This window comes from Mastigoproctus giganteus, chromosome 3 (assembly GCF_048544385.1).
Source record: "Mastigoproctus giganteus isolate SK-2022 chromosome 3, ASM4854438v1, whole genome shotgun sequence".
In the NCBI taxonomy this organism is placed as follows: domain Eukaryota; kingdom Metazoa; phylum Arthropoda; class Arachnida; order Uropygi; family Thelyphonidae; genus Mastigoproctus; species Mastigoproctus giganteus.
Genome location: NC_143577.1, coordinates 115,865,903 through 115,893,509, shown reverse-complemented (window position 1 = coordinate 115,893,509; position 27,607 = coordinate 115,865,903). Strand labels below are relative to the sequence as shown.

The 27,607-nt window shown below is 35.6% G+C and overlaps 1 protein-coding gene across 1 annotated transcript in view; it reads left to right on the top strand.

The window, feature by feature from the left end:
* pit (probable ATP-dependent RNA helicase pitchoune) overlaps positions 1 to 27,607 on the top strand; it is a 170,137-nt gene that overhangs the window by 100,752 nt on the left and 41,778 nt on the right. Inside the window, exons 7-9 of the mRNA XM_090370075.1 lie at positions 172 to 286; positions 13,014 to 13,153; positions 18,029 to 18,190. Coding sequence (XP_090226201.1) covers positions 172 to 286; positions 13,014 to 13,153; positions 18,029 to 18,190 — 417 coding nt within the window. The remainder of the gene's footprint in view (positions 1 to 171; positions 287 to 13,013; positions 13,154 to 18,028; positions 18,191 to 27,607) is intronic.

The following is a 27,607-nucleotide window of genomic DNA, read 5'->3' as shown; positions in this document are numbered from 1 at the left end:
CCAATTTGTCCAGTAAGTTTCTAGTAGTTTGTTGTGGTCCTCGTGTTGCCTTTCTTTTCCTTTGCTTTTTTTTTTTTTTTTTTGTATCTTCTTATACACACAGCCTGTCACAGGTTTAAATTACGTATCAGCTGTATATTTCATTTTTTTTTTTTTTTTTTTTTCTCACAGAATACTCCCCAGTTCATATATAAGAACTTACAGTGTCTTGTTATTGATGAAGCAGATCGAATTTTGGATATTGGGTTTGAAGAAGAAATGAAACAGATTGTCAGGCTTCTTCCAAGTAAGGAAATATCAGATTTTTCAATCTCCTTCCGTTTCATATTTTTTACTTAATTTTAATAGAGTTTATGGGAGGTTGAGTATCTGATGCATCATATTATGAGCTTGTGACGGAAAAGTTCATGGCCTAACCATGAAAGAATATAGTCACTATTTATTTTCCCACATAATCTCTTCTAATGTAAATACACATTTTATAGAGATCCTTTGGCATTGTTTTCACTTTAGCATTATAATTAGTAGAGGCATGTGATGCAAGAAAGCTAGCTTTATACAGCATCAGCCAAAAAATCACCTTCCCATTTTACCCATCCATTCATTCCAAATGTTCTTCTTGTTCTACCTTGAATTTGTTTAAGCTATCAACTTCCACAATGACAGATAGAAGTTTGTTCCAGCAATCAACCACCCGCTGGCTAAAGAAAAGTTTCTAACTGTGTTGTATTACACTACCCGAATGTAATACTACACAGTTGATACATTACTCTGGGGGATTGCTGCTACCCATTGACAAACGAACATTGACAAATGGAGTACTTTGCATTTGTCAATGTTCAGATTTAGTTGCCACATCTCATCCCATCTGCTGAACTATTCTAGATTCAATTGCAGTGGCGTACTGTCATTAACCACCCTGCCACCCTTTATATCATCTGAAAATTTGGACATTAAGCCTGATATATAACTTCATCAGTATCATTGATAAATACAGAAAACGATAATTGGCCCAACACTGAGCCCCATGGTACTCCATTAATAACATTAGTCCATGAAGAGCAGTATCCATTCATTACCACTGTCTGTCTTCTCCCACTCAATCGTTCCTTTATCCATAGCAGCAATTTGTCCTTAATGCCATACTGGTCCAAAAATATACAGTAGTCTTCCATGTGCAACAGTATCAGAAACCACATCATAGTATACAACAAATTGGTCAGACAAGACTTCCCCTTAACAAAACCATGCTGTGTGTGAACTATAACTGCAGTCACGTCTAGATGATCCCGCAGTGTTCTTTTAACCGGAGACTCCATTATTTTCCCAGAACAGAAGTTAAACTAACATATCTCTAATTACTCATATTCCCTTTGTGAATTGGGACCCATGGGGACCTCCCCTGAGTCCAAGGATGCTCCCAGAATTATGGCTAAGGGTTTGCTTACTTCCTTTGCTGCCTCCTTTAATATAACTGGATGGTTCCCATCCACTCCAGGTGCTTTCCTTATGTTTAACTTCAACAGCTTTTCCTCCACTTTGCTCTCAGTTATTACAAAATCATTTAGCTCTGCCAGAGCTATATGATTTTGTAATAATTTGATAAACTTCTGGCATTCCCCTCCATGAATATCTCTTCATGTGTGAATGTATATGCAAAATACTCATCCAGTTTGTCAGCTACCTGAGCAGGATCATCAAAAGTTGAATCATCGATATCAAGTGGACCAATCTTATTCATTCCTTTCCTTCTAGAGTTTACATAAGTAAAGAAGTCTTTGCTGTTTTTCTTTGCATCCTTTGCAAAAGAGCTCTAATAACCTGCCTAACCTTCTTTGTGACTTGATTCCAGACTAGTTTATATCTACCATAGGCTTCTGTAATTTATATCCATCCCATGCATTTTTCTTCTCCCTCCATTTATTATGACTTAATCTGACATCCATTTAGGCCTAAACCCTGAACAGTATTTCTTATTTATTATGAAAAGCCTATTAGCTTCCAAGTTAATTCTTGAATGCTTTCCGTTTAGAATTTGCTGTTGGTCCCACTGTATAGAATTTAAAAACTGTCTGAGACCTCTGTAGTCACCTTTACAAAAGCAAAAACCCTTCCCTTTCACCCTGATGGTAATTACATCTTTGAGTAAATCCCACATCAGCACACTGATCACTGCCACCTAGTGGTTCCTTTATCTGCAGATTCTTAATGCATGAATAATCACCATTGATAATCAGATCAAGATAATTACTCCCTCTGGTTACCTCTTGAACATGGTGTTGTAGAAAACAGTCATCCAATAAATCCACAAAAGCCTTGCTAGTGTGCAAATGACCAATCCACAAGTTCCAGTCAATATCTGGGAAGTTAAAATCCTCCATTATAAGACAACTCCTACCCTGAATTTTTCTTTCCCAGTGCTTATGTCTCACCAAACTCAACATTGCACTGTCCACTCATGTCAACTGGATGTACTTCCTTAGATTTTGTGTTTCTTAACTAACAGCATAACCCCTCCTCTCCCTTCCTATCCTGTGTATCCTTTCTGTACACATTGTACTCCCCAAATTCCAATTCTACATTCCTTATATCTGTGTGACTCCGCGTCTCTGATATCCCAGCAATACTGCCTTTGGTGTCTTGACCAACACCTGAAATTCATCAAATTTATTTACTATTCTCCTAGCATTGGTATATATGCACCTGTTCTTACTCTTAGTTACTCTGACGCAGCCGATGTATTTACTTGTTCCATGATCATCATGCAGTCCTCGAAATCCCCAGCACCTTGCTTTTCAGACTGCTGCTCTTTCCAATAGAAGTAATGCAAGAATCACTTTTAACTCTGCCTGCAGCTAAAAGCTAGCAGTTATCCAGCCCACTTAACACTGCCTTGATAGCATCAGCAGATATTTTTGTCCCCTTTCTATTCAAGTTATGGCATCCCTGTAGAAGCAGTCTATCCTGTTAACAAGTGCAGACCATGCTGAGAAATTCTATCCTATGAGCCTTGCACAATCTGTTCATGGCCAAATTGATTGACAAGTTTCTTTTCATATTCTTCTTCTCTTTCTTGGTGATTCCCTTCTACTTTTGACTCTCTCTCTCTCTCTCTCTCTCTCTCTCTCTCTCTCTCTCTCTCTCTCTCTCTCTCTCTCTCTCTCTCTCTCTCTCAGGGTAATTTGGGAATTTTTTTTTTGGCTGGTGCAGCATAAGCCGCAGGCTTCCTTGTACCGTATAGCTAATAATAATATACTACCTCCTATTGTATCTGCTATCATGTTTATTGTAGAGGCTTTCAAATTTAATCCTAACTTGCGACTTTTTTTCAACATTGACCTGTACTTGTTAAGTAAGTCTGCAGATATCCTACTTTTAATGTCATTAGTGCCAACATTTACAATGTCACCCTTGTGCCCTTAAACGATGACATCTGCTCTTGTCAATCATTACTTCTCTTTGCAGATAAGCATCCTTCATTAGAGTAACCATTTATTGAATCATTGGGTAGATGAGGTAAAGGTTGATCATTGGCGGGGTGATGGCAAGAAATTATTTTGTTTGACTGAAGAACAATAAACATCAAAACAAAATTAAAAACTTACAATTTTAATGATAGAAAAATATACATATATATAATCCTTTGTGGAAAACAGATGATAATCAATTGTTTCTCATTTACTAATTTTAAATCCTCAGATTTAAAGACCTGGACTGCAGGATATAGAGTAGGGTAGGCATGGCTGCAGAATTTGTTTTGCACAATTGTGCAGTTGATAGGGGGAAGGGAATCTTTTCCTTAAAGTGGATATTGTACATTGAACTAAATATTGATTGTGATTTTTATCTCTAAATCCAAAGAAAGTTCAATTAGTCTTTCCTTATTTACTCAGTTAGTCTCTTAGTGTTGATTTTATTATTTTGGTGTTCTGTAAATGGATACACAAATTTATTCTAGTGTATAGTAGTCAGACAGTCAAGGAAGTGCTTCCAGGTATTCTCAAACGACATTTCTGATGTTTTGAATATCCACATGTGATTAATAAACCTGAGAACAAAGAAGAAAATTTCAAAGTTATTTCCTTATGTTTGCTACCATTGAATCTTTAGCATTTTTTTTAAATGCATCTTTATCTCACTAAATGAAAAACCTAGACATAACATGGCTCCCTTTTCCTTAGAAACCCAAATTGAACTCATAATTTAAATGTATATCTGATAAATACAAAGTTTTGCAGCCTATTCTGCAAAATTCTGAAATTTTCAGACCTATTCTGCAATTCTCAGGTTGTTATTCACAGAAATAACCCAATTTTGAATTTTAAAAATAGTTCAGGTTTGGGTCTTAATTCGAATAATCTTTTCAAAATCTTCCTTCTTCACAGCCTTATTCTTAGTGATTACTTAGATCACTAGTTATTAAGGATTTTCATCTCAATATGGTTTGTCATGTACAGCCAAACTCAGTTATAACAAGCATTGTGGGAACTGGTAGTTCTGCTTGATGTAGCTGTTATTCGTGATATTTATGAACATACAAAAGTAAATAAGTAGTACACATAGATAAATAAAGGTAAATAAATAAAGAGTATACATATTTAACATGAGAACAGCATAAAAATGGTACGTAGAAATACATCATTAATCATTCCCTTTTTACAAAGATAATTTAAAAGTGTGGTCTGTTTTATTGATTTCAGTTTGATCTCTGTTCCTTTTATTACACTTCATGCATTAAAAGTACCACCATGAAGACTTGAATTCATTCACTGTTGTGAATGAATTCAAGTTTCATGGCATGCTGAGCTTACGAATAAGTTGGCATTGATTTTTAGTTGCATTTTAAATGAATGTCATATTGTCTTTGTCATTATCTTCTTTGTTTAGTGGAGTCTGTTATATCACTCTCCATAAGAATTCCAGTTAACTTGTGGAACCTCCAACCACATGAGCAAAATTGTCAGTGTCATTCATTTAAATAGCAAAATTTCTAATTCCATTTTTTTTCAGCCATTCTGATAGAGGTAGCAGATTGTTTTCATTAACTCTATGTGGTCTAATGTCTTGACTACTGTGACATCCCACTTCCAGCTTGATGTTGCAACCACTGTGCCCATCAATATTTCCAATTACAGAATTTGTTTTCCCATTATGCTTGTGCAGTTATTTTACTGCTGTCTATTTATATTTCATATAAACAATCTGAAAAACATAATCAATATTTGTATTCGATTGTTAATGGCAGGCAGTGTCTTTCCCCCCACCCCTCAGTCCCCTTGTATTCTAATGTCACTTCCATGGCTGTCAGCATTTCAAGTTATGAAATTTGTTTTCATGGTGTGCTGGTTCCTCTATCGTTCTGCCCTTGACCTATACTACATATAAACAAACTGAAAAAATTAATTTGGTGATCCTTGTAATAGTTAGTCTAGTTCTTCCTTAAATTAATTCAAAATACTCATTTTGACTAAGCTTGAAGTTTATTCCAGCAATCAACTGCCTGCTGGTTGAAAGCAAATTTATGCCATATGTGTTATTATCTGCAGATGAGAGGCAGTTCTCTTGATGAGCATTTTAACCATTATGTTGGATAGTATTCATTTCAATGAGAAGCAGTTGTCATAATTTCTGAAAAACAGGAATGGAAACTCAGATTCATATACCTTGTACAAATCTGTGCTGAAGAGTAATTTTCAGTGAGGCTAGTAGTGGTTCAGAAATGTGAAAATAAATTTCCATTAACACGAATAAGGCTCTCCACTGCATATGATACTGTATCATATGCAGAGGAAATGTCTAAGAAACCATGTGATAAATTCCCTTAAGAAACTTAGACATGGTATCATGAATCTTTTCACTTTTCACGAGTTGGAATATGTGTAATGCTCATTGAGCTGACTGAGATAGGTCTAGAGCTGTGCTACATGAGCATGTAAAACATCGGTAACATGCAGCGCTCTACATGAGCATTTTAAGCATCATGTTGGATGGTGTTCATTTCGGCTTGCATGCCCAGAATGCTGCATGTGACATTCTGCTGGCACACACAATACATTTTTGAAACTAGACAAATGGTCAACATGCTTTCTCAACTGACAAGAGGAGTGCTGCTGTATAAACTAGTTGTAACGAATTGATACAGCAACTGAAAAAATTAAGTTGAGAGGAATGTCTTGCCCTTTCATATGTTTTTTTTTTTTTTTTCCCCGATCAACAGTTGAGAATTATAAACTTTGCCTTTACAATGACTACAGAGCATTAATATGTATTTGCAGTAGGCATTAGTGTAATAACATAGCTTAGTACATCCAGTGTGACAGTATAATGTAGTAGTGGCTTTACCACTTATCACTCATTTTGGAAGGTCTGGATCCAATTGCACCATAGACTAGAAGAATTTTAAATGCCTCATCATTGGATGCAGTTGTTGGCTGATTTCAGTCAGAGAGACTAGTGTATTTTTCTTTTGGGCAGTAATAATAGTCTGCCATCTCTTTGCATTTATTTAACTGTAAACTATTTAGAGCTGTTCTTTATATGAGCATTTAATCTTTTACAAAATATAACCCTTTCATATCTTCCTGTATTCATTCTCACAGTAATGAACGATATTGGTTGCTACAAAGTGCAGAATCAACATTTCCTCCCGAATCCATCCCACTAGTCTTTACTTACTTGAATGAATTCTAAGTTAGGTAGGCAATATAAAGATGGCATGAAAGGGGATGGATCTTGCACACATGAGCACTAATGATATTAAGAGTAGGAGATTTGAGGACTTGATAAGTGCAGAGCAATGTTGGGAAAAAAGTTGAGTTGGATTAAATTTGAAAGTGTCTGCAATCCTATGGAGACGTGATAGGAGGGAGTATATGTTGAGAGCCCTGTCAATCAATTTTGTCGTGGGGAGACTATGCAAGGTTCATGGGGTAGAATTTTTTTCAGCACAGTCTGTGCTTATTGACAGGAAAGATGATTTTTACAAGATTGGGACACACTTAAATAGAAAAGGTGCAAGAATATTTGCTGTGTTATCAAGGCAGTGTTAGGTGAGGTGGAAAACTGATAGCCTGGGGAAATACAGACTAATAGATTAACTAAAGATGAAAGTGATTACATGCAGCTGTTTTAGGGTAACAAAGAGTAGTAGTAGGGTCAAATGATGCAATAAAGCAAGTTTATATAGCATCAGCCAGAAAAAAAAATAAATAATAAATAATCAGTTCACTCCAAGAATTTATCTACTTCTTGCTTGAATGTATTCAACCCATCCACTTCCACAACAACAGATGAAAGCCTGTTCCAATAATAAACCACCCACTGGCTGAAGGCAAACTTTGGCACATCTGTTCTACAATCGTCCTTATTCGTATTGAATTTATGAACCCTCGTGTAGTCTCAGCAAGGGGAAGAATACCATTAACATTCATCTTACTCAATCCATTCAAGGCTTTAGACCAGGTACCTGGTATTGGGATGCTGCAGTTTGCAGAAATAAAGCCTTTCTAGGTTAGAGCACTCTTTTTTTTTTTTCCTTCACCAATATGGTTGCCCTTCTCTGCACTTGTTCTAGAAGATCTACACCATTCCTAAAGTGAGGCCTCCAGACCTGTATGCAGTACTCAAGATGGCCTAACCATGGCCTTGTGCAAAGTGATCACCTCCTTATCCCTGCTAGCAAGGTTTCTGTATATCAATGACAAATCCCATGAGCTGTCCTGGCAGCATGTCGCACTGTTCAGAGAATTTATTGTCCGACTGCACAATTACCCCCTGGTCTTTTTCGTTCTCCACTATGCTGAGTGTAGAACACACAGTTGATAATGTTACTGTGGGGTTACTGCTACCCACGTGTAGTACCTTGCATTTGTAAATGTTAAACTTCAACTGTCATTTCTCAGCTCATCGTTCCAATTTTCCTAAATCTTGTTGCAGTAGCCCACCCGCGTGCAGTTTGGTGAATATGGATGATAAATATTGAAAACAACAATGGATTCATCATTTGAACCCTGGAGAACTACACTAATAACAGTCCACAAAAAGTAGTGTCCATTGATAACTACCCTGTCTTCTTCCAATTAACCATCCCTTTATCCATGGCAGTAATGTCTCCTTAATGCCAGTTTGCACAGCAGTCTGTTATGTGCAACAGTATCAAAAACCTTCCTCAAATATATGATGATAAAATAATTTTTTGCATCATTTCTTTGGTCACTGTATCATAGTAACCTATCAGATTGGTTAGACAAGACAGTCCCTTGACAAATTGATGTTTTGATCACAGTATAATTGCATGCCTGTCCAAACGGTCCTGCCTTACTTCTTTAACCGGTGATTCCATTATTTTCACTGGAACAGACGTTAAGCTAACAGGCTTGTAATTATTTGTGTTGCATTTGATCTCCCTTTATGAATTGGGAATAGATTCACACTTTTCCAGTTTAAGGACCCCTCTTACTACAATCGGATTAATTCCATTTACCCCAGGCGCCTTTTTTTATGTCCATTCTCAACAATTTCTCCTCCACTTTCCTTTCAGTTATCATAAAGTCATTTAGCTCCTCATTAGAGTTTGATAAATTCTCACACCCCGCTTCCCTAACAAATTCCTCATGTGTGTGATTGTGGATGCGAAATACACTGGTGTGCAAAATTTAAGGACCAGTCAGGTTTTCACATGTAGCTTCTCATAGGAGTGGCCTGGATATAGGAAAAGCATACCAAAGGAACCTCGTGAGGTGCAGAAATGATGAAGGAAAGAACACAGACACAATAAGGGGAAACAAAATGGTACAGAGGGACTTTATTCAAAAATGGCAACATAGCACTGGCTGCCATGATATAGGTGCATCACTGCCGAAGATGGAACAAAAGGAAGAGGTGGTCCTCAGTAGAAGATATGGCCATCCCTAATGTTGATGCAGGCTTTGCACCACCTGTCCATACTTAGAACAATGTTTTTGATAAGTTCTTGCGGTAACATCGTCCATTCCTCTGTCAGCACCATCTTCAGCTGGTGAACATTTTCTGGTGGGTGTGGACATGCCGCTAGACATCTCACCAGAGCAACCCCAGAGTATGTGTTTAATGGGATTTAGATCGGCGGAATGGGCAAGCATTCCATACGAACAATGTCCTCACTTTCCAAAAGCATATCAACAGCTGCAGTGTGATGGGGTGTGGCATTATCATCCATAAACAAACTCTGGGGCCAATGGCACCTCGGAACAGACGCACGTGGGGAAGGACTACCTCAGTACAGTGCGTGCATCAGTTGCAGTACCACCTTCCAGTATCTGGAGTTGTGTATGTCCATCCAAGATAACGCCTCCCCAGACAAGAACACCTTGACTGCTGTATTGATCCCTTCCAGAGATGTTTGCAGGGTGATACCATGTGCCAGATTAGCTGATGTCCAGGATTGCTGCTTATACTGAATCTATTCTCATCGGTTGTTGTTGTTTGTTGTTTGGTTGGTTTTTAGGAGCATTAGCAACTAAGGCCATATTGCTCTGGGATATGCGGTGGTCATTCCTTGACCTTTCCGCATCCTCTGTATTTGGTGGTGACGGGCTCGAACCCCGGTTTAATCAAGAAGTGTGTGCTGCGCACTGCTGCTCCTTCCCACCTGGCTACGGAGGTGCCGTTTTCTCATCGGTAAAGAGTACCTTAAGTGAAGATTTTGTGGTTGTAACCTTTAGAAATAGTGTTGGTCCTTAAGTTTTGCACACCAGTGTACCTATTCAATTTATCCACAACCTGAGCAGGGTCATCAACAGTTAACACATAGACATCAAGTGGCTCAATGAGATTCAACCCCTTCCCTCTACTGTTAATATAAGCATAGAAGTCTGCTTTTTTTCTTTGCCAGAGACTTCTCATAATCTGCCTTAACTTGCCTAACCTCCTTTGTGAATTGATTATAGACTAATTTATATCTACCATAGGCTTCACTATCACCTTATAATTTATATGCATCCCATGCACTTTTCTTCTCTGCCACTTGGCTCAATAGTTCATATGACATCTATTTAGATCTATGCCTTGAACAATATTTCTTTGTTGGTATGAAAAACTTTGGTTACTTTCCTGAATACTTCCCATTTAGAATTTGCTATTGGTAACATCATCAGTTGGTCCCACTGCACCTAATTTAAACACTGTCTGAGACCTCTAAATGATAAAGCCCAAGAAATCTATAAGTTTCTTGGGCTTTATCACTTTCAGAAAGTTATAATATTCCTTGTCGATATCTTGGTCCTCAGCAGTCTGCAGAAGCTCAAACTTGTTCTTAAGTTCCAGTACATACTGCTTTTTCTTCTCTTCTGTTATCTCCAAGACCTTCGCATTATTTACCCAACTTTTCTTACATCTTTATCAAGTGTGCATCTTACCATTCTGTGATCACTTTCAACATTTACCTTGTTCAGAACAGTAACATCATTCACGATATATCTTCTGTTAGTGAGGATGAAATTGATTTCATTAGTTGTTAATCCATTTGGAATCTTCCATGTCCACTTCCTGTTCACCCTTTTCTTGAAAAAATTGTTCATTATGACAATCCTCGAAATTCTGCAAATTCCACAAGTCTTTCACCTCTTTTATTTCTTTCACCAATTCAAAAATTTCCTATAGTTCCCATTTCTGCACTGTTTTGTCTTTTTCCAACCTTAGCATTGAAATCTCCCATAATGATATTGTAGTGGGTTCTGCTCATCTAAAAGACTTAATTTCGGTGTACATTTCTTCAACCTCTTCATCATCATCATCATGGCTCAGTGGTAGTGCATAAATCATTATAACTTTAGCTTGTACCTCTTAGAAATCCTGAGTATTAGTCCTGACACCCTTGGTGATGTACTTTTGAATTCTAAAATGTTGTTTTTTTTTTTTATATCTTTATGGACCAGAAAACCAACTCCATCTTCGCTCCTTTCACTGTTTCCATTGGTGTACAGCAGAATTCCACTTGATAAACTTATAAGTGATTCATTTCTTCTTGTTGTTTCAGCCAAACCTGTTATTCCAGTTCACATTTTCTAATTCCTTTTCCAGCTCTAATATCCTCTGTTCACCAATGAGCGATCTTATGTTGTAACAGGCCAAGTTCAGTTTCCGTGCATGGCAGCCTGGTCATACCCTGAGATGCTTAGCACCCTCTGCTTCCACTCTGATCCTCTCGCTGCCGTAAGAGGGGGAGTGAGAGCCGCTGGGGACTGAGGGCCATTTGTTTCATTGTGCTTTCATCTGCTGGAGGGTTTGGTCTTTTCCTCTTCATGCTGACCAGGCATCTTGAAGAGAGCCACTCTACATGTTTGTTGCCAAATAAGTGACGTCACAGGGCTTACCATCTAGAAGGTGTGCATGAGTGGATTTTAGGGAGGCACGCCAACCGGACTTCTCCTAAATCTTCTGTAATAGAAAGATATTGGATACATCAGTTTAAAACACCAATATTGGAGTTTTAGACTGAGTGTCTGATAACACACAGAATACCTGTTCCCCTCTAAGCCCCTGCTGTGTATATCAGTCATATCCAAATGGCACCATGCTTGTCTTTCGGGTTTACTTCCATTTGCCTCTACATATCTCTGCGAGAGTGGATTTTCAACGCTTCTTCATATCAAAACAAAAGTAAGAAACAGACTGAATGTTGAGGATGACATGAGGTTAGCTTTAACAAACACTGTAAATTTTGAAGCTGGTTGCCCAGATGCAAGTACAACCATCTCATTAAATATTAGGTTAGAATTATATTCTGAAAACTATTTTTAATGTGATTTCTTTACCCTGTTAAAAATGCCTTTTTATGCAAATGTGGTGGGGATTGCAGGTTATTTGGCTATTATAAAAGGGGGCCACTATTCGAAAAAGGTTGGGAGACACTGATTTTAACAAGAGCATTTTGGTTACAATCAGGAAACTCAAAAATGGTAGCATCCTTAAGTCTTTACTGCTTTACTTTACTTTCCTAAGTGAATAACTGTTTAGATCTAATAGAGGAATTGAGGATTAGGCATGAGCAGATATTTTAAATAATATGGCTTTGTGATTGGACACCATCCAATCAGCAATTACCTCCTGAGAAGAAGTCAGTGCAGCAGCACAGCTGGAAAGTAATGTGACCTCAATGTTTGAGAGTGTAAGAGGTTCCTGATTGGAACCTCTTACGCTCTCGAATTACTGGTTGTAATTAATACTGATATTAATTACTAGTTGTAATTAATCAATGTTGAAAGATGAACTCTTCCAGAATGCCTCCACAGGAGTCGGAATGAAACCAGAGCATAGATTCTGAGTTTATAAACATGGTATTAAAGACTCTGTTCAATGTCATAGAAGGTGAACAAGAAAATTAAATTATATTGATGTTATCCAAAGGCGAGCATTTATTTCTCTATAATGTGTAGTATCTTGGGCCTAAAAAAATGTTAGAAGATAGAAAGAACATTACAAAAGTTTTCCTTTTTCTAAGGTTTATTTAGTATTGTAATCAGATTTAATATACAAAAAGTGAAATATGCCCTAAGTAGCTTATGTGATAATAAATACAACAAACGACTTCTGATTCTTTGTCTGAAATCCTATACTTCTGCCTCCAAGACTGACCACCACTTGAAAAGTCCTTTCAAATTGGAAGCAAGTTGCATTTCAGACCCCATACTCACGTGAGAGTATATTTATGAGAGAATTGTTAATAGCAGTCAGGGCCCATTTCAGCATGAATCCTGGATTGTATTGCAAAAATAATTGAATTTGTTTAAATCATTTGATGATTTATTTAACTGTTTGATTAAATTGACATTAAATGTTGGTTTTCAAATCAAATTTATCCACTTTATTCATTAAGAATTGATTTCTATTTTTTTCATTCTTTTGTTATTTCAGTTTATTCTTTATTTTTGTTGTTGTATATCCCAGTTAAAATAGAGAATTTGTATTAAAATATTTTAAATGTTAAAATTTCTTTAGTGCCAAAAAATGAATGCAGTATAAATAATTATTTGTAGAAAGAAGACAGACCATGTTATTTAGTGCAACACAGACAAAGAAGACAGAAGATTTGATTAAAGTAGCATTGAAGATAGAGCCTTTATATATAGGCATTGAGGAGAAAGAAGAAAAGGCTACAGTAGAAGGTTTAGAACAGGTGAGAGAATGATGATTATATAAATTAATGGAGCCTGAAGTAAATTTCAAGAGTCAGGTCACTATATGTATACTTAACAAAATATTTCAAATAATTTATCCCTACAGCCTAGCATTATTGAAGTGATGGTGTGGGAACTATGTGATACTGACTGCCATCTGTACGCAAATGTAATGCAGGATTGGAAGAATCCCACCTATTTTTCCAGATCACAGTCCACTATCAGTGATATTTGCAGTCTTTTTCATTTTTAATCCATGAAGTTTGTGAATAGGACATTGACTGCTAAATCCCAGTTCCTTTAGCACGATTTTTCTGGATAAGGGAAGGTTACCATGATTGAAAGATGACACTTGGCTACAGCATACTGGATTAATTATCCATGGCCAGATATAGTCCTTGCTTATGCTTGGTCTGATTGCCACACCAATCTTTGTCTGATATTCTTTGTTCATGTAGATATACCCTTTGCCATCTTTCAGCATTATTAACCTTTGAGATGGCACCCTTAAGTACTCTGGCTACCATAATTAGAAAATTTTGGCATCATATAGTCATGTCCCAGTGTATAACCCTTTCTAGAGCTCATATTTATATTCACATGTAGTCTCATGTTTTATTAAGCAGTGATGGAAGTATATTTGGTTACACTTTGTAAAATTAGCTGTTACTCCTATTATGCTTATAATGTTGCTTTGCGCACGGTGACATGCATGTTAGTCCAAATTTGGTCAGACTGCTTATGAAATATTTTGGTGATGAAATTATAGAGCACATTACAATTTTTTGCTAGTTTATTTGTCCAAACACCAGATGCACAAATTTAGCAAATGTGTCATTAATTACAGCACCAAGTACCAAAATTGAGAATAATCAGAAACTACTGTTAAAAGGGCAGTCTTTTGCCATGTTAAATTATTATATATATGTGCATATCTTTGTCATATTTATTACAGATAGTAATCATAATCAGTTAATGAAAATAGAAAAAAATTAAACTGCATACCTTTAAAAATCTTTGTTCATTTACTTCACTTCATAGTTACATTTAAATTAACACACAATCCTTTGTTTAAATTTACCATCAAATAAATTAATCTGTAGGAATCAACCATTGAATTAATAAAGTAATAGGCACACAAATTTTAATAATCATTTAGTAAGGAAGTTTTAAAGTTTAATAATTTAATAATCTCTAAATTCTAGGAAGTTTAATAAACCAGGCATTTAAATTCTGGGGGCAGGGGTGCAGAGAAATGCCACTGGAAAAAAAATAAGATCTTGCTTGAAAGTATTAGTTTCAAGTCACTGAAAGTCACTGCTAATCATTGCCTTTTATTTAGTAGGTCTTTGAGTAACAGAAGCAGTGATTCAGAGTTCATGAAGTTGAAGTGCATTGCTGCCAAGTGTAGTTTGTGTAAATTGACATCAGTGCACTTTCAACTGTTTTCCCAGATCTTTCATGACATACCATAGCATACTGACTACAATATTTAAAAAAAACAAAAGAAACTTTGGCATCTCAGGTAATGAACATGCGGATGCTGCTGCAAAACATCCTGACTCTGGATTTTCCAGACAACTAAAAGTTCCCTACATCGATTACAAATCTGTCATTAAAACAACATGCAGGAAACAATGGTCTCTCCTTTGGAAAACTCAAACCAATAATAAACTGCTGCAGATAAAAAAAAAAAAAGAGCCACAACTGTAGACATCTAGTTCCAGGAGAAACGGGTGACAAGAAGTGATTCTAGCAAGGCTCCGCCTCAGCCATTCGCATCCAACTCACCTGTATTTGCTTATGGGAGAGAATCCTCCTCAGTGTTTCTTTTGTAAGTCGCAGCTAACAATAAAACACATCCTCATAGAATGTCCCCAACTTTCAACAGTCAGAAAATCAAACTTTAGCTCCCTGTCTAACTTACAGGAACCCTTAACCTTATTTCATATTCTTGGGAATGAAGCAAATTTCGAGGAACTGTTTAATTATTTGAAACACATAAATCTGTATAATAGACTGTGATCATAGTGACAAACAAACCATGAACAGGCACAATATGGCCCAAGAGGCCCTTGTGCCAAAAAAACCCAAATACAACAACAATTAAAAAAAAAAACCAAGTATAGTTATTGTTTAGATCCTCTTTTAGTATCTCAAGTCTTCTGTGTGCCCCGAAAGTTTTTGGGAGATATATTTTGTGCACACTTCACTAAAATTAGGTAAGTCATTTCATTTAACTGATTTAATTAAAGTAATATACAAATTTATTATGCCTGAGACAGTGGCCCTTAAATCAACCGCCAAAGGTATGAAAAATAAAGCAATTAATTTATTATTATACATTAAACCCTGTTTTGTGTTCTCTTGCTAAAAAAGAATAGTAGTTAAACTGCAATTATGACTGTCTCTGAATTCAAACTTAAAATTTAATTAATACTACTGTTTCTTTCTCTCTGCATTATGTCAGTAGCTTGAGACAACGACTACGAATTCCATTTGCTGTGGTATTTATGATAGATTGATGTGTGTTTTGCAGCATCTTACAAAAAAAAAAAAAAAAAAAAAAAAAAAAAGATGGCCCCTCCGTAGCCAGGTGGGAAGGAGCAGCAGTGCGTAGCACACGCTTCTTGATTAGACCGGGGTTCGAGCCCGTCACCACCAAATACGGAGGATGCGGAAAGGTTAAGGAATGACCACCGCATATCCTGGAGCAATATGGCCTTAGGTGCTAATGCTCCTAAAAACCAAACAACAACAACAACAACAACAAAAAAAAAAAAAAAAAAAGAAAGAAAAGAAAATGATATGTTGTAGGAATATGTGTATTGTGATAATATACCATTTTAACTTTGGATATTTAATTAATTGTACTTTTACAGCTCAAATTTGTACTCATAAATAAAAAATAACTGAAATGCTTCTTGTTTGAGGAGAAAGATGCTTGTATTAAAGCATCAAAGGTAAGCTTTAATACAAGCATTAGTATTAGCATAGTTTTTGGGTTGGGGTGCCACTGGTCGTTTTCCACAACTGTGCCAGTTATAACAGTGGCAAATAAAGCAAGCTTATATAACATCAGACAAGAAAAATACTATGTACCTCATATTACTCCCCTTCCCCGCCAATAATTTGTCTAATGCTTTCTTAAAATTAATGTTTCCACAAACATTCACTCTCTGTCTGAAAACAAATTTTAATACATCTATCCTGTAACTATCCTTTTTGAATTTAAATTTATGTCCCCTTGTGTGTACATGTCATCCAAGCAAGAGTTAGGATTCCATCAGCATTTAATTTACTCAATCCAGGGCCTTAAACACTTCAGTAAAGACCCCTCACAGGTGCCTCGTTTCCTCATTTCCAAACATAATTTCACCAAAATACTACCCGAACCTATCACAGCAGGTTTCTAGGATCCTGAAATCTCATGGGATAAAGTGTGTACAGCTCCCGGGCAGGAAATTGTTATCCCTCATCTCTAGAGTGAAAACACCGGTTCCCACTTTACTACAAAGTGTACTAGTCTACCGCATTTCTTGCCACGACTGCACCAGTTGCTATGTCGCAGAAACTGGCAGAAGGCTCGGCAAACATATCTCAGAACATGAAAGAGCCATCTGCTTATTGGACATAGAACACTCGGCCATTTCTGAGCACTTCTGGTCAATCCGACATGACATTCACCCACGTTACGATGTCATGGTTGTCAATCGGTCCCGCCATTACCTGGTTGGAGTTGTTGCACATCACATGCTCTAATACTTCATTCAACAGAAGTAGTGGATGTCATGTCCACCCTATTATTGAGGCAACCATTCTCATGACTGACAAATGTTGGCAACGATCACGTACATCACAATCACAGTCTTCAACTTCAAACAGTTAGTTGGCACATCATGCAGTTTGCTGTGCATGACTGGCACTACATGCTCTTAAGTTCTACATTCCTCAACTTTCAGCTCAACTGATGAAGGCTACCACAATAACCGAAAGAAATAATTTCACCAAATTATTTATTTCCAAGACCAGAAATGAAGCCAAACAATAATTCTGTTCCATCATGTCTACCTTTTATCCGATTAATGGTCATGTGAGCGCATGTGCAAAAAACTTCCTGATGCTACAAGGGTATATAAAGTTTAGCCTGTCAGTGAATAAGTCTCATCATCAAAAGGCACCATCCAACATAGGATTGAGCAATTTTATGATTTTTTTCTGATTTGTCTTTTGGAAGCTTGGTTGCAATTGGTTATACATTTCTGTATTCTCAATTCTTTTTTTTTTTTTTTTTTTTTTTTCAATTCAATTCGTGGAAGGAATTGAGTCCTAGTGACAGTGCATGATGCATATCGCACATATGGAATCTGTATTGTAATACAATACAGTACCAGATGTATCTTTATCATTTCCCATGAGTTGTGCTCATTTTCTTTAGTTCGGTCTTATTTACAGATTTTCACATTATATTCAATAAAAATGTTACTTCAAAGCTGTTACATTTCAATATGGACACCCAATATGGTAAAATATCTGAAAATTGTGTAACAGTAGTTAAGTTATGCCAAAACATTTTTTTTTTTTTTTTTCCACGTACAAGATACAGTAATATAATATCATATAAAAATAGATAAATTTTTCACATAATTGAGGCACTTTAAATTCTACCAGTTTATGAATGGTTAAAATTTGAGTTATTAATTTCACTTAAATTAGTTTTTTTATTACTATTGCAATAGGACATTATTGAGCCTTTACCTTATTTTGTAATTTTTATTTTATATTTCTAGGCTTTTTCAACAATTTTGCAGTGCTTTTACACTTTTTAATTGTTTTGAAGTGGTATATTAAATATCTGTTTATTTATTCTCTAGGGCTATGTTATCTGTCCATCTGACAAAAGATTTCTTCTACTGTTTACTTTTCTGAAAAAAAATCGTAAGAAGAAAGTGATGGTTTTCTTCAGTTCATGCATGTCAGTAAAATACCACCATGAATTGCTAAATTATATTGATCTTCCTGTAATGTGCATCCATGTAAGTTGTTCAAAATGATTTTTTGTAATTTTATTTAGCTTTAATATGTGTATTAGATTGGATTTTGTTTTTAATTAGCTTCCTTTCTTACAAATTGATACAGTTGGCATATAACGAAATTCGATATACAATCAAATCTTGTTAATACAAAGTTCAATTGACTTAAGTTTTCGTGTTTTGTAATTAACATGGTACAACAAGATAACAAGGTTTATAGTAACGAGAATCCCCAAAAGTTTCAATTTTACTTTATTATTATTTTTCTTATTTTGGCACATACTATATATCTAAGAATAATAATATCAAAAATAAATAATAAAACAAAAAAGCCTTGTCTAACAATATAGTAATAGAAATAACACTTTAAAGATTTTATTTTATTTGTAATATAAACTAAGAGAAAAGCAATTAACAGAAATGAAAATATTGTACAGTACGTATTTTGATATATACAATATTTTGGTATCCCTGTAAAAAGAATTAATCTTAATATAAAAAGAGACATACAGACCATTAACTTTTTGATAAATTAATCTAATTTAAAGAAAGAATCCAATGTTCTTCACACAGTTTTCACACATCCTCTATTATGCTCAATGAATTTTGGCCATTTTTTTTATATAGCAGTGTGTATGCTGTTGTACCATGTTTTTCGATGAGATTATCTCCAAAGCCACTCTTTCTGAAGCAGTTGATTATTACATTTGATGCAATATTGTCTCAAGCAATAACAAGATTACAGATAGTATCTAAGACATTCCATTTTGGCTGAAAATTCTTCCTTCCTATGTTATGGATCAAGTACCACAAGATAGCATATAGAGCCTACCTGATAATATAGGCTCTGTATGCTGTCTTGCGGTTATAAATAATACCTTGATCCAGTGGCTGCATAAAACTGGTGGTAATGGGAAGTAAAAGCAACAGCAGAACATATTTGTCAATTTAAGTGTCTTTGGCAGAATGTGCTGTACCACAATCTCGAATCATCAAAAAAATGTTCCTTTTTTCTGAAGCCATTCTTCTATCTGAAAAATTTTGACTGTAAGCCAAGCACTTCTATTGGCCTCATAATCACAGGGAAGTTGGTTAACTTCTTTAAAACACCTTGGCTTGGAAAACTTACCAGCCAAAAGTGGGCATATTTTTATACTGCCATTTGAATTGAGCAAAACAAAACAGTGAGTCTTTGTTTACTTAATTTTCCACCATGACAAGACTCTCCTTAAACAGAAAATGTTTTGCTTGGCAGCAAATTATAAAATAAACCTGTCTCGTCAAGATTAAAAATATCCTTTGCCAATATTTTCAAGAATGGACCATACAGAACACTACCAGTCTGTAGCCTTTGTCAACTAATCTAGACTCGCTACAAACATTTTGCGAAACCAAGTTATTCCTCTCTTTAAATTTTTCGAGCAAGCCACTGTTGCATTTGAAATCGCTAATTCCATGTTGCCGAGCTAGATAATTTGCCTTTTCTTGCAAAATCAGACCTGATATTGGCAAATTAGCTGCACACATTTGTTGGTACCACTCAAAGTTTTGTTTCAAGCTCCTCTTGTTTTGAACCAACAATTCATTTCCTGTTTTTTATCGCTGCTCCAGTATTGCACACTTCTTCAAGTTTTTTTTTTTTTTTTTTCCCCCCAGTTTTTCAGTATTGTGGATAAATTCGGTAAAGGGATGTTGTTATTTCTTTGAAATGTCCATTTTGCTTCATTCCATCCTGTTAGCCTCATGTATAATTTTCAGTTTAATTTCCAGGCTTAATTCCATCTGTTTATGTTGCTAGATGAGATTTAATTTTAAAGACAAGTTCCAAAAAAAGACATCAATTCAAATAAAATGGCACAAAAAATAGATTACTATATACTGTATAGCAAGGACTTTTTGAACTGGCATAAGAGCGAGCGAGTGTATGTAAACAACTTAGAAAAGCTGTTTTTATTCTGTTGGACAACTGTGCCAAGATTTGTATTAAATGTACAAAATAACAATATTTATTTCTCATGGTGTGAAAACAAACTTTGTAATACATATTAACCAAATTTTGTAATAAACAAATATATTTACATAGAAAAGTCTATCTAGCAGGGGAATGGTATGTGCTTCATATAAACAAGTATTTTGTATGAACTGAGTTTGTATTAACAAGATATTTACTGTATAATGAAATTTATCATTCGCTTGAAAAAATTCATTAAACAGAAATTTCATTATAAAGAAATACAGTAAAAGATGGGAAATAAATCAGAAATAAGTGGGAATGAATAAATTTTCTAACATTTTAAAACAATTAATTTATTAATACATATATATATATATAGAAATGACTACTTACATGATGTGCACAGTATATTAGTACACTTTTAAGAATTATTTTGCAAAATATTTGGTTATTTTTTGTTGTACAGTAATACCCTGACTTACGCTACCCCGACTTACGTGAACTTGGAGTTAACGCAGTTCTTGATTTTATCGTTTGGCAACACTGCCACCCACTATCTTCAAGGTCGTTTTTTATGTTATCGATATTCGGTGCGACGGTGGAAAGTGAGGGCAAAAGATGAACAAAATTCAATTTTGCTACGCATGAGCTGCACACATATACAAGAATTTGTATTCCAACTGTCATATTTATATGTGTGCATTCGAATTCGTGCTCAACGTTTGTCGGAAATTACATCGTTTTCACGAGAGAAATGGATCGCATCGGTCGAGCCGTATACAGTCAGTCCTCGTATAACACGTGTTTACACTACACGAATTCGATCATACACTATTTATAAATACGGTAACAATATCTTATAATATAACACGAACCGAATTGGCTTATGCACGATTCACCTTTGTGTTTACAAGAAATGGCAGTCGAACGCAGAATCACCCCAACCGAACGCAACACGATAGGAATGAAGAGGAGATTCTGAAAATGTATTTGTTTTAGGGGAAACATATTTCACCATAATAACGTAAAAACCAACACAATTCCAGCTATCGGTATGCAATTAGATCGAGTTTATAACAGATTCCACTAGCAGAAACCCAACTGGATTTTTATTGTTTTATGGTAGTAACCCCTAGAAATGTGAGGTGTTAATAGTGTATCTCTGCTTTTATGGTGTTGTTTATTCAGTTGCTACATGCGTGCAGCTTTGTTTATGCGTATCAAGCGTGCCTCCTTGTTTTGTAAGCTTTATTCCCTAAAAATGAGTAAAATACTTAAAAGGTGTGAAAAGAAAGTGTCCTGGTGAAGACACTGCAGATTCAGAGAGAAAAAGAAAAGCAATTATCGATAAACAGAGGCGGACTGGGTCAAAAATTCTTACCCGGGAAAATTTATAGTGGCCTCATACTATGGTTTATGGCCAAAATCACACAGGCCCACCGGGTTTTCCCTGGTAAGGCTTATGGCCAGTCTGTCGATAGAGAAAAAATATGAAATTGTGAAACACTTTAAGTGAAATGAAAGACCGTGTGATATTGCACGTGCTACAGGCCTAAATGAGGCAACGGCGAAAAGCACATGACAATTGCAAACTTGATAGAAGGTCTCAGCTCAATTGAAAAGGGCTTAAACATAGACTACAACGAAGAACGCGTTATAGCTACAAAGCAAGGAATAAAAAAGTTATTAGCTTGCTACGAAGAAATTCTGCGTGAAAAAAAGAAGTCTGTGTCGTCAGACGAATTTGTTAGATTTTATGAAGACATCGAAGTAACTTTTTTACGTAAGTCATTTATTTTTTTAATACATATTTTGTATTAATATGTATAAAGAACTGCAATTTTATTAATATTTTTCTTCTAAACTAGTGTTTTTGTTAGTCCTTGGTCCCAATTAAACAAAAATTATATGTATTTATATGCAAAGTTGTACCCCGACTTACGCGAATTCGACTTAAGCGATTTCGTCGGACCCACCTATCACGTAACTTCGGGGTATTACTGTACACTGGACTTTACTGTACATTGTTCCTACAAGTGTGCATAAATGCTGCATTTTTTAAACACAAATTTTCTGGCACATTTTCTTCACATTGAAGGCCTCAGCGCAAAGTTTCAAATGCTGCCAACATTTCATGTTTGGAAGGTTTAATATTGCCTTCATTGCCCTCATTGTCATCCGACTCATATAGTCAATATTGTTACTAGTTCATTGAATACTCTCCAAAATGTTGGAATCACTTGGATATTCAGCTATTATGACATCGTTATCAACTCCTAAAAATTTGTCAAAAACAATTTCTCCACTGATCAAATCTCTAGCTTGAGTTCTTCACAAGATTGCTTGATATTTTGTAGTAGTTTATACCTCTTATCGCTGCTAATTGGCCTGCATAAATGTAGCTTTTTATTATTGTCAACACTTATTTCCCAATACATATTAACCAAATGTTCTGGTTATTATTATTAAAAATAATAATAAAACATTTTAAGTATAGACATGAATCTATTAGTCTGTTCCATTTTCCAGTTGAAAAGACTTAAGGCATGTGAAATATTTAAACATGTGTATGGACACATTTCTCTTATGTGTATGAATACTATTTAAAAATTTATGTATATAATTAATTGCTATTTTTCACTTGGTAAATTTTTTTAAAATTTGAAACATATGCATCTTGCTTCCCACAGCAGCGTAGCAGCCATCTTGATTGAATATTGTGTTTCTTTTTTCATCTTTATTTATGCAAAAGCAATAGAATATCAAAAACAACTCATGTAAGACTATAATTTTATTTACTTTGAGAGTGGAAAAGCAAGTAATCTTGAACTTTAAAAAAACACACTACTCTACAAAAATATTTAAAAACTTCAGGAACTGTTGCAGTAGAAGTTTGGATTGCATTAAAAAACTAGAAAAATTTTCATAAATTTTTAATCATTAATTAAAGGATAATGGGGAGATTTTTTTTATTAGAGGCACTGCACAGGTGTGTCTCAAAAACAGTGCTCTGTGCCATCACTACTGGTTTGAAGAATAAGCTCCCTGCTTTGTTGAATATATTGTCCAATGGTTATTAATTGCTCAGAGACTTGAATGCCTGTTGGTTGACTGATTGGATGTGATTTAGATCCTCAGTGTAATAATTTCTGGTTTGCTTGCTTGCCTTTATGGGAGTTGAGGTGTGTGGAGGTGTTTTTGATTTTTTACCTTCGTTAACAGCATTAGGCCCTGGGCAAAGCAATGCACTTGGGCCCCACCCACTCATTCAAAGGAATAAAAATGTAAATGGTTAATAAAATTAAATCTTTAGATTTATTGCTACTTTCAACAAAATCAATGTTTAAACATAAAAAAAACATGATGTGAAGCAAGGATTAAATAACTTTTTTTCAGTTATTTTATAAGTAAATTCAAACTGATAATCAACATTAATCATTTGGTGATTAATTCATCAACTGGGCCCCTGGGCAAGTGCCCTGTGTGCCCATGCATTAAGACGGTACTGTCTGTGGGAAGTTTTAAAAAGAATGTTAATAGTGTACAGGGCTTGTTAGGTTGGTTATCTGTGTTTGTAATAGAGCACAGAGGGCTATAATTATAGGGAATTTTAATTTTGGCAAATTGTTTAATTAACCAGCTTTTATTAATGACAGAAATATTTTATTTTTTATGAACTATGTTCCCCCCCCCACACACACACATACACCCATTTGACCCTACGTTGGATAGAGTTTTTGCAAATTGCAGTTTATCAGAAATTCAGAATGGAGTGAGGTTTATTTTAATTATGATAACCTTCCTTTTGTCTTCTCTAACAGGAACTCTTTCTGCTGAAGTCAAAGATAGAATGATAAGTAAACTGTTTACATGGACAAAAAATTTGTTATTCCTTTTTAACATAAACTCTTTCAACTGCCTAGGAAGTTTTTTGGTGGGCTTGAAACTATTTTGTTATGACAAAGAGAGGTGTTACAGAGGTTGTTGCAGTCCATCTTAGAATGAAGATCAACTACCGTTAAAATTCGGAGCCTTCAATATTTTTGTAATGCATTTGTGTGCTACATACATATCGTTTTACAATAATGAACCCAGGGTAAATAAACCTGCTTATATTAGACTACCACCCAATGCTTAAATATTCACTTTTATAAAATCCTTCAAGAAACATGTATAGCTGACCCACCATAATTAGAGTATTTGGTCACATTTGATAATTATTTCATTCAGTGGAGGAAGTGATCCTTTGCATGGATATAACATTACACAAACTTCCCCCAGGGGTTTGCATCTTGGCAAACCCCTGGGGGAAGTTTGGTACGCCCAGGGTCCTGGGCTGGATATCATCATCTTTCTTGGTGATTCCTTTCTGCTTCTGACTCTGACTCTCTCTCTCTCTCTCTCTCTCTCTCTCTCTCTCTCTCTCTCTCTCTCTCAGGGTAACTTAAATTATTTTTGGCTGTTGCAGCATAAACCTCAGGCTTCCCTGCACCATATGGCTAATAATAATAATAACAATAAACTTTGCAAGGCTCATGTGTAGGACTATTCTACATTATTGCAATATACAGATGGTTCAAAATCTGACATATCTGCAGGTGCAGTAGCAGCAGTTTTTTCCGTGTCATCTCGATACAGTTTCGTGATTCATGCCCCAACTGTAATGTCAAAGCAACAAAGTATATGCTATATAAAGCTGACATTGGAAAACTTAACTTGTCAGTAGTCACATCATCACGCACATACAGTTTGTGGAACCTGACAGGTGTTCCAACTTTTTTTTTGTTTCTGGAAAAAGATTTTTTTTCTCTTGGTAGTGGTGGTGACTAGATTTTAGCTGGGTAGCATAGTGAATATGCAGTAGCTGTTGTGGCATTATTTGGCTGGTTACTGTTCTCAGAAGAGATTTTTCAAAGAGTTTTAATGGGCTTGATGCAAAAGAGATTGGGCAGAAGTGACAGTTGAGAAGCAGAAATTTTTTTTGGCAGCACTCTTACTAATAGATACGCCACATAGGAGGGAAAAAAATTTGATGAAGGTTAAATAGTCTGGTTAAATAGTGGTCCATCTGGTTAAAAATGACAGGATAGGATCAGTGACAAATATACTGAGGCAGCGTTTCTCAAACTGTGGTCCGTAGACCAGTTCCAGAGGTCAGCGAAATGTTCAAAAGGTATCAAGTAATATGTGGTTATTTTATTAAAAAATATACTGATTTCTATCAGAATGAATTCCATTATAGAACATTACTTATTTTTGATACGATTAGTATATATAATTGTATACAAATTTCAAATTATTCGTTCTATGTATAGCAAATTGATGATAAATAAAGTTATTATATATCTCTATAAAAATAAGAATAAAATTGAGTTGTTTCATGAATAAAACTTTGAATTTTCTTTTCAGAAAGTGTTCATAATATATATATATATATATAAGTAAAAACATTAAAAATAAAATAGATAAATAAGAAAATAAATAAACATGAAGTAGTCACTAGAGGTAGTAAAATAGAAATCCTCCACATGATACCCAATATATTACTGAAATTACATATTAAAAAAATTAATACAAATGCCCATAGTATGGCAAAACTGTAGAGCGAAAATTTAACATAAACCTAACAATTAATCGTAATAGGGAGGGCAGAGAAGGGGTAACAAGACAGAATCAATGTCTTTACTTATATATATTAACCCTGGGTGCTCACATCTGGTGAGTATGGGCTTGGCAAACCCAGGGTCCTGAGCTGGATATCATCATTCTTCTCTTTCTTGGTGATTCCTTTATACTTCTCTCTCTCTCTCTCTCTCTCTCTCTCTCTCTCACTCAGGGGTTCACTTGGGTTTTTTTTTTTTTTTTTTTTTGGCTGGTGCAGCATAAGCCTCAGGCTTCCTTGTACCATATGGCTAATAATAATAATAATAATATATGTAAATCAGATGGTAGTAGTGGGTTTGACCTGCTTAAGCTGCGCATATGCTGCCATCTATAAATATATTTTCTGTATCTATATGAGCTGGTTAAGCTTTCAGTCTGTCTGTGGTGTGGCTTTGCTCTGGAGTGCTAGTCTGTTTTATTGTTTATTTTTCGCTGCATAAGGACCACCGCTATGCAAATCCTCTGCATTTGTGGCTCGATCGAAGGAAGGAGGGGTGGATAGGTCCTTCGATCGGTTCACCTATGCGACGATTTGTCTAGTGATTGAAATGCAGTGATTTCATGACCATTATTGGCCTCATGGTCCTCTTTCGATATGGGGCATAATGGTCAGTCTATTTTTATTTTGGTTTTAGTAGTTTGATTAGTCTCTTTTGGTGATATTTCACGTTTCTCAGAACTGGTACCTTACTAGGGGGGGCGCCGCTAAATTGTTATACAATTGGTTCTGTATTTTAAATTTTAAAATGGATTTATTTGAATTGGATTTAAATTATATTCTAAATTATTTGGAGGCTTTCGGCTACAGTTTCTGTCTTGTTACCCCTTCTCTGCCCTCGCTGTTACGATTAATTGTTGGGTTTATGTTAAATTTTTGGTCTAGCGTTTTGCCATACTACAGGCATTTGTATTATTTTTTTAATACGTAATTTCAGTAATATATATATACACACACACATACATATTCCTATATATATGTGTGTTTGCTTGTGTGTGTAGGGGTCCACACACTTGTTTTGATTTTTGAAGGGGTCAGTAAATCCCAGTAGTTTAGGAACTGCTGTATTGAGACATTTCAGGATAAACTGAGGAGGAGAACCTAGTTATATGGTCGAGCCACCTGCTAAGATTGAGTGAGTCAATGGCATCCTCTGATTGGCTTCTCCTTATTTACGGTGGCCTCTAATTAAAGTTTAATTGCCTCCCTCTTTTACCTAATAAAAAAGCACCCTAACTTGCAAGAAGGCATCTCTGTCCAGGGATGATCCAGAGTTTTCCACCTATAGTGCATGTGGAAACTGTCAGAGATTTTTGGATTCCACAATGCATTTGAATGTTCTGTGATGGTTAGTTTCTTCATTGCATCAGAGAGAGAGAGAGAGAGAGAGAGAAAGAAAGTGTTACCATCTTGTCATCAGGGCTGTCCCATACTCCAAGTTCACAATCCTCAAGGACACCCCCCATGGGATTGCCCCCAATTTGCTGATGTAAATGCAAGGTCCAATATACTTTTGTCCCTTGAGGGTGGTGTGCTAACTAGTTTAGGACCTAATGTGTCTAGCCACTCATTTAATCTACTCTTGAGGTGCCCCAGAATATTTGGGTGATTGAAATCCCTACACATGATGTGTTTCGGTGATGAATGGAGATGGTTAAGCAACTAATTGAGGATTTTATCAACTACTTGTGCATCTGGCTTTGGTGGGATATATGCTGCAACAATGTCAAGAGAATTGTTTTGGCTTTTGTTGTTTTTAGGTTTTAGTGTAACTAGAACTGCCTCGAAAGAGTCAGCCTGGCTC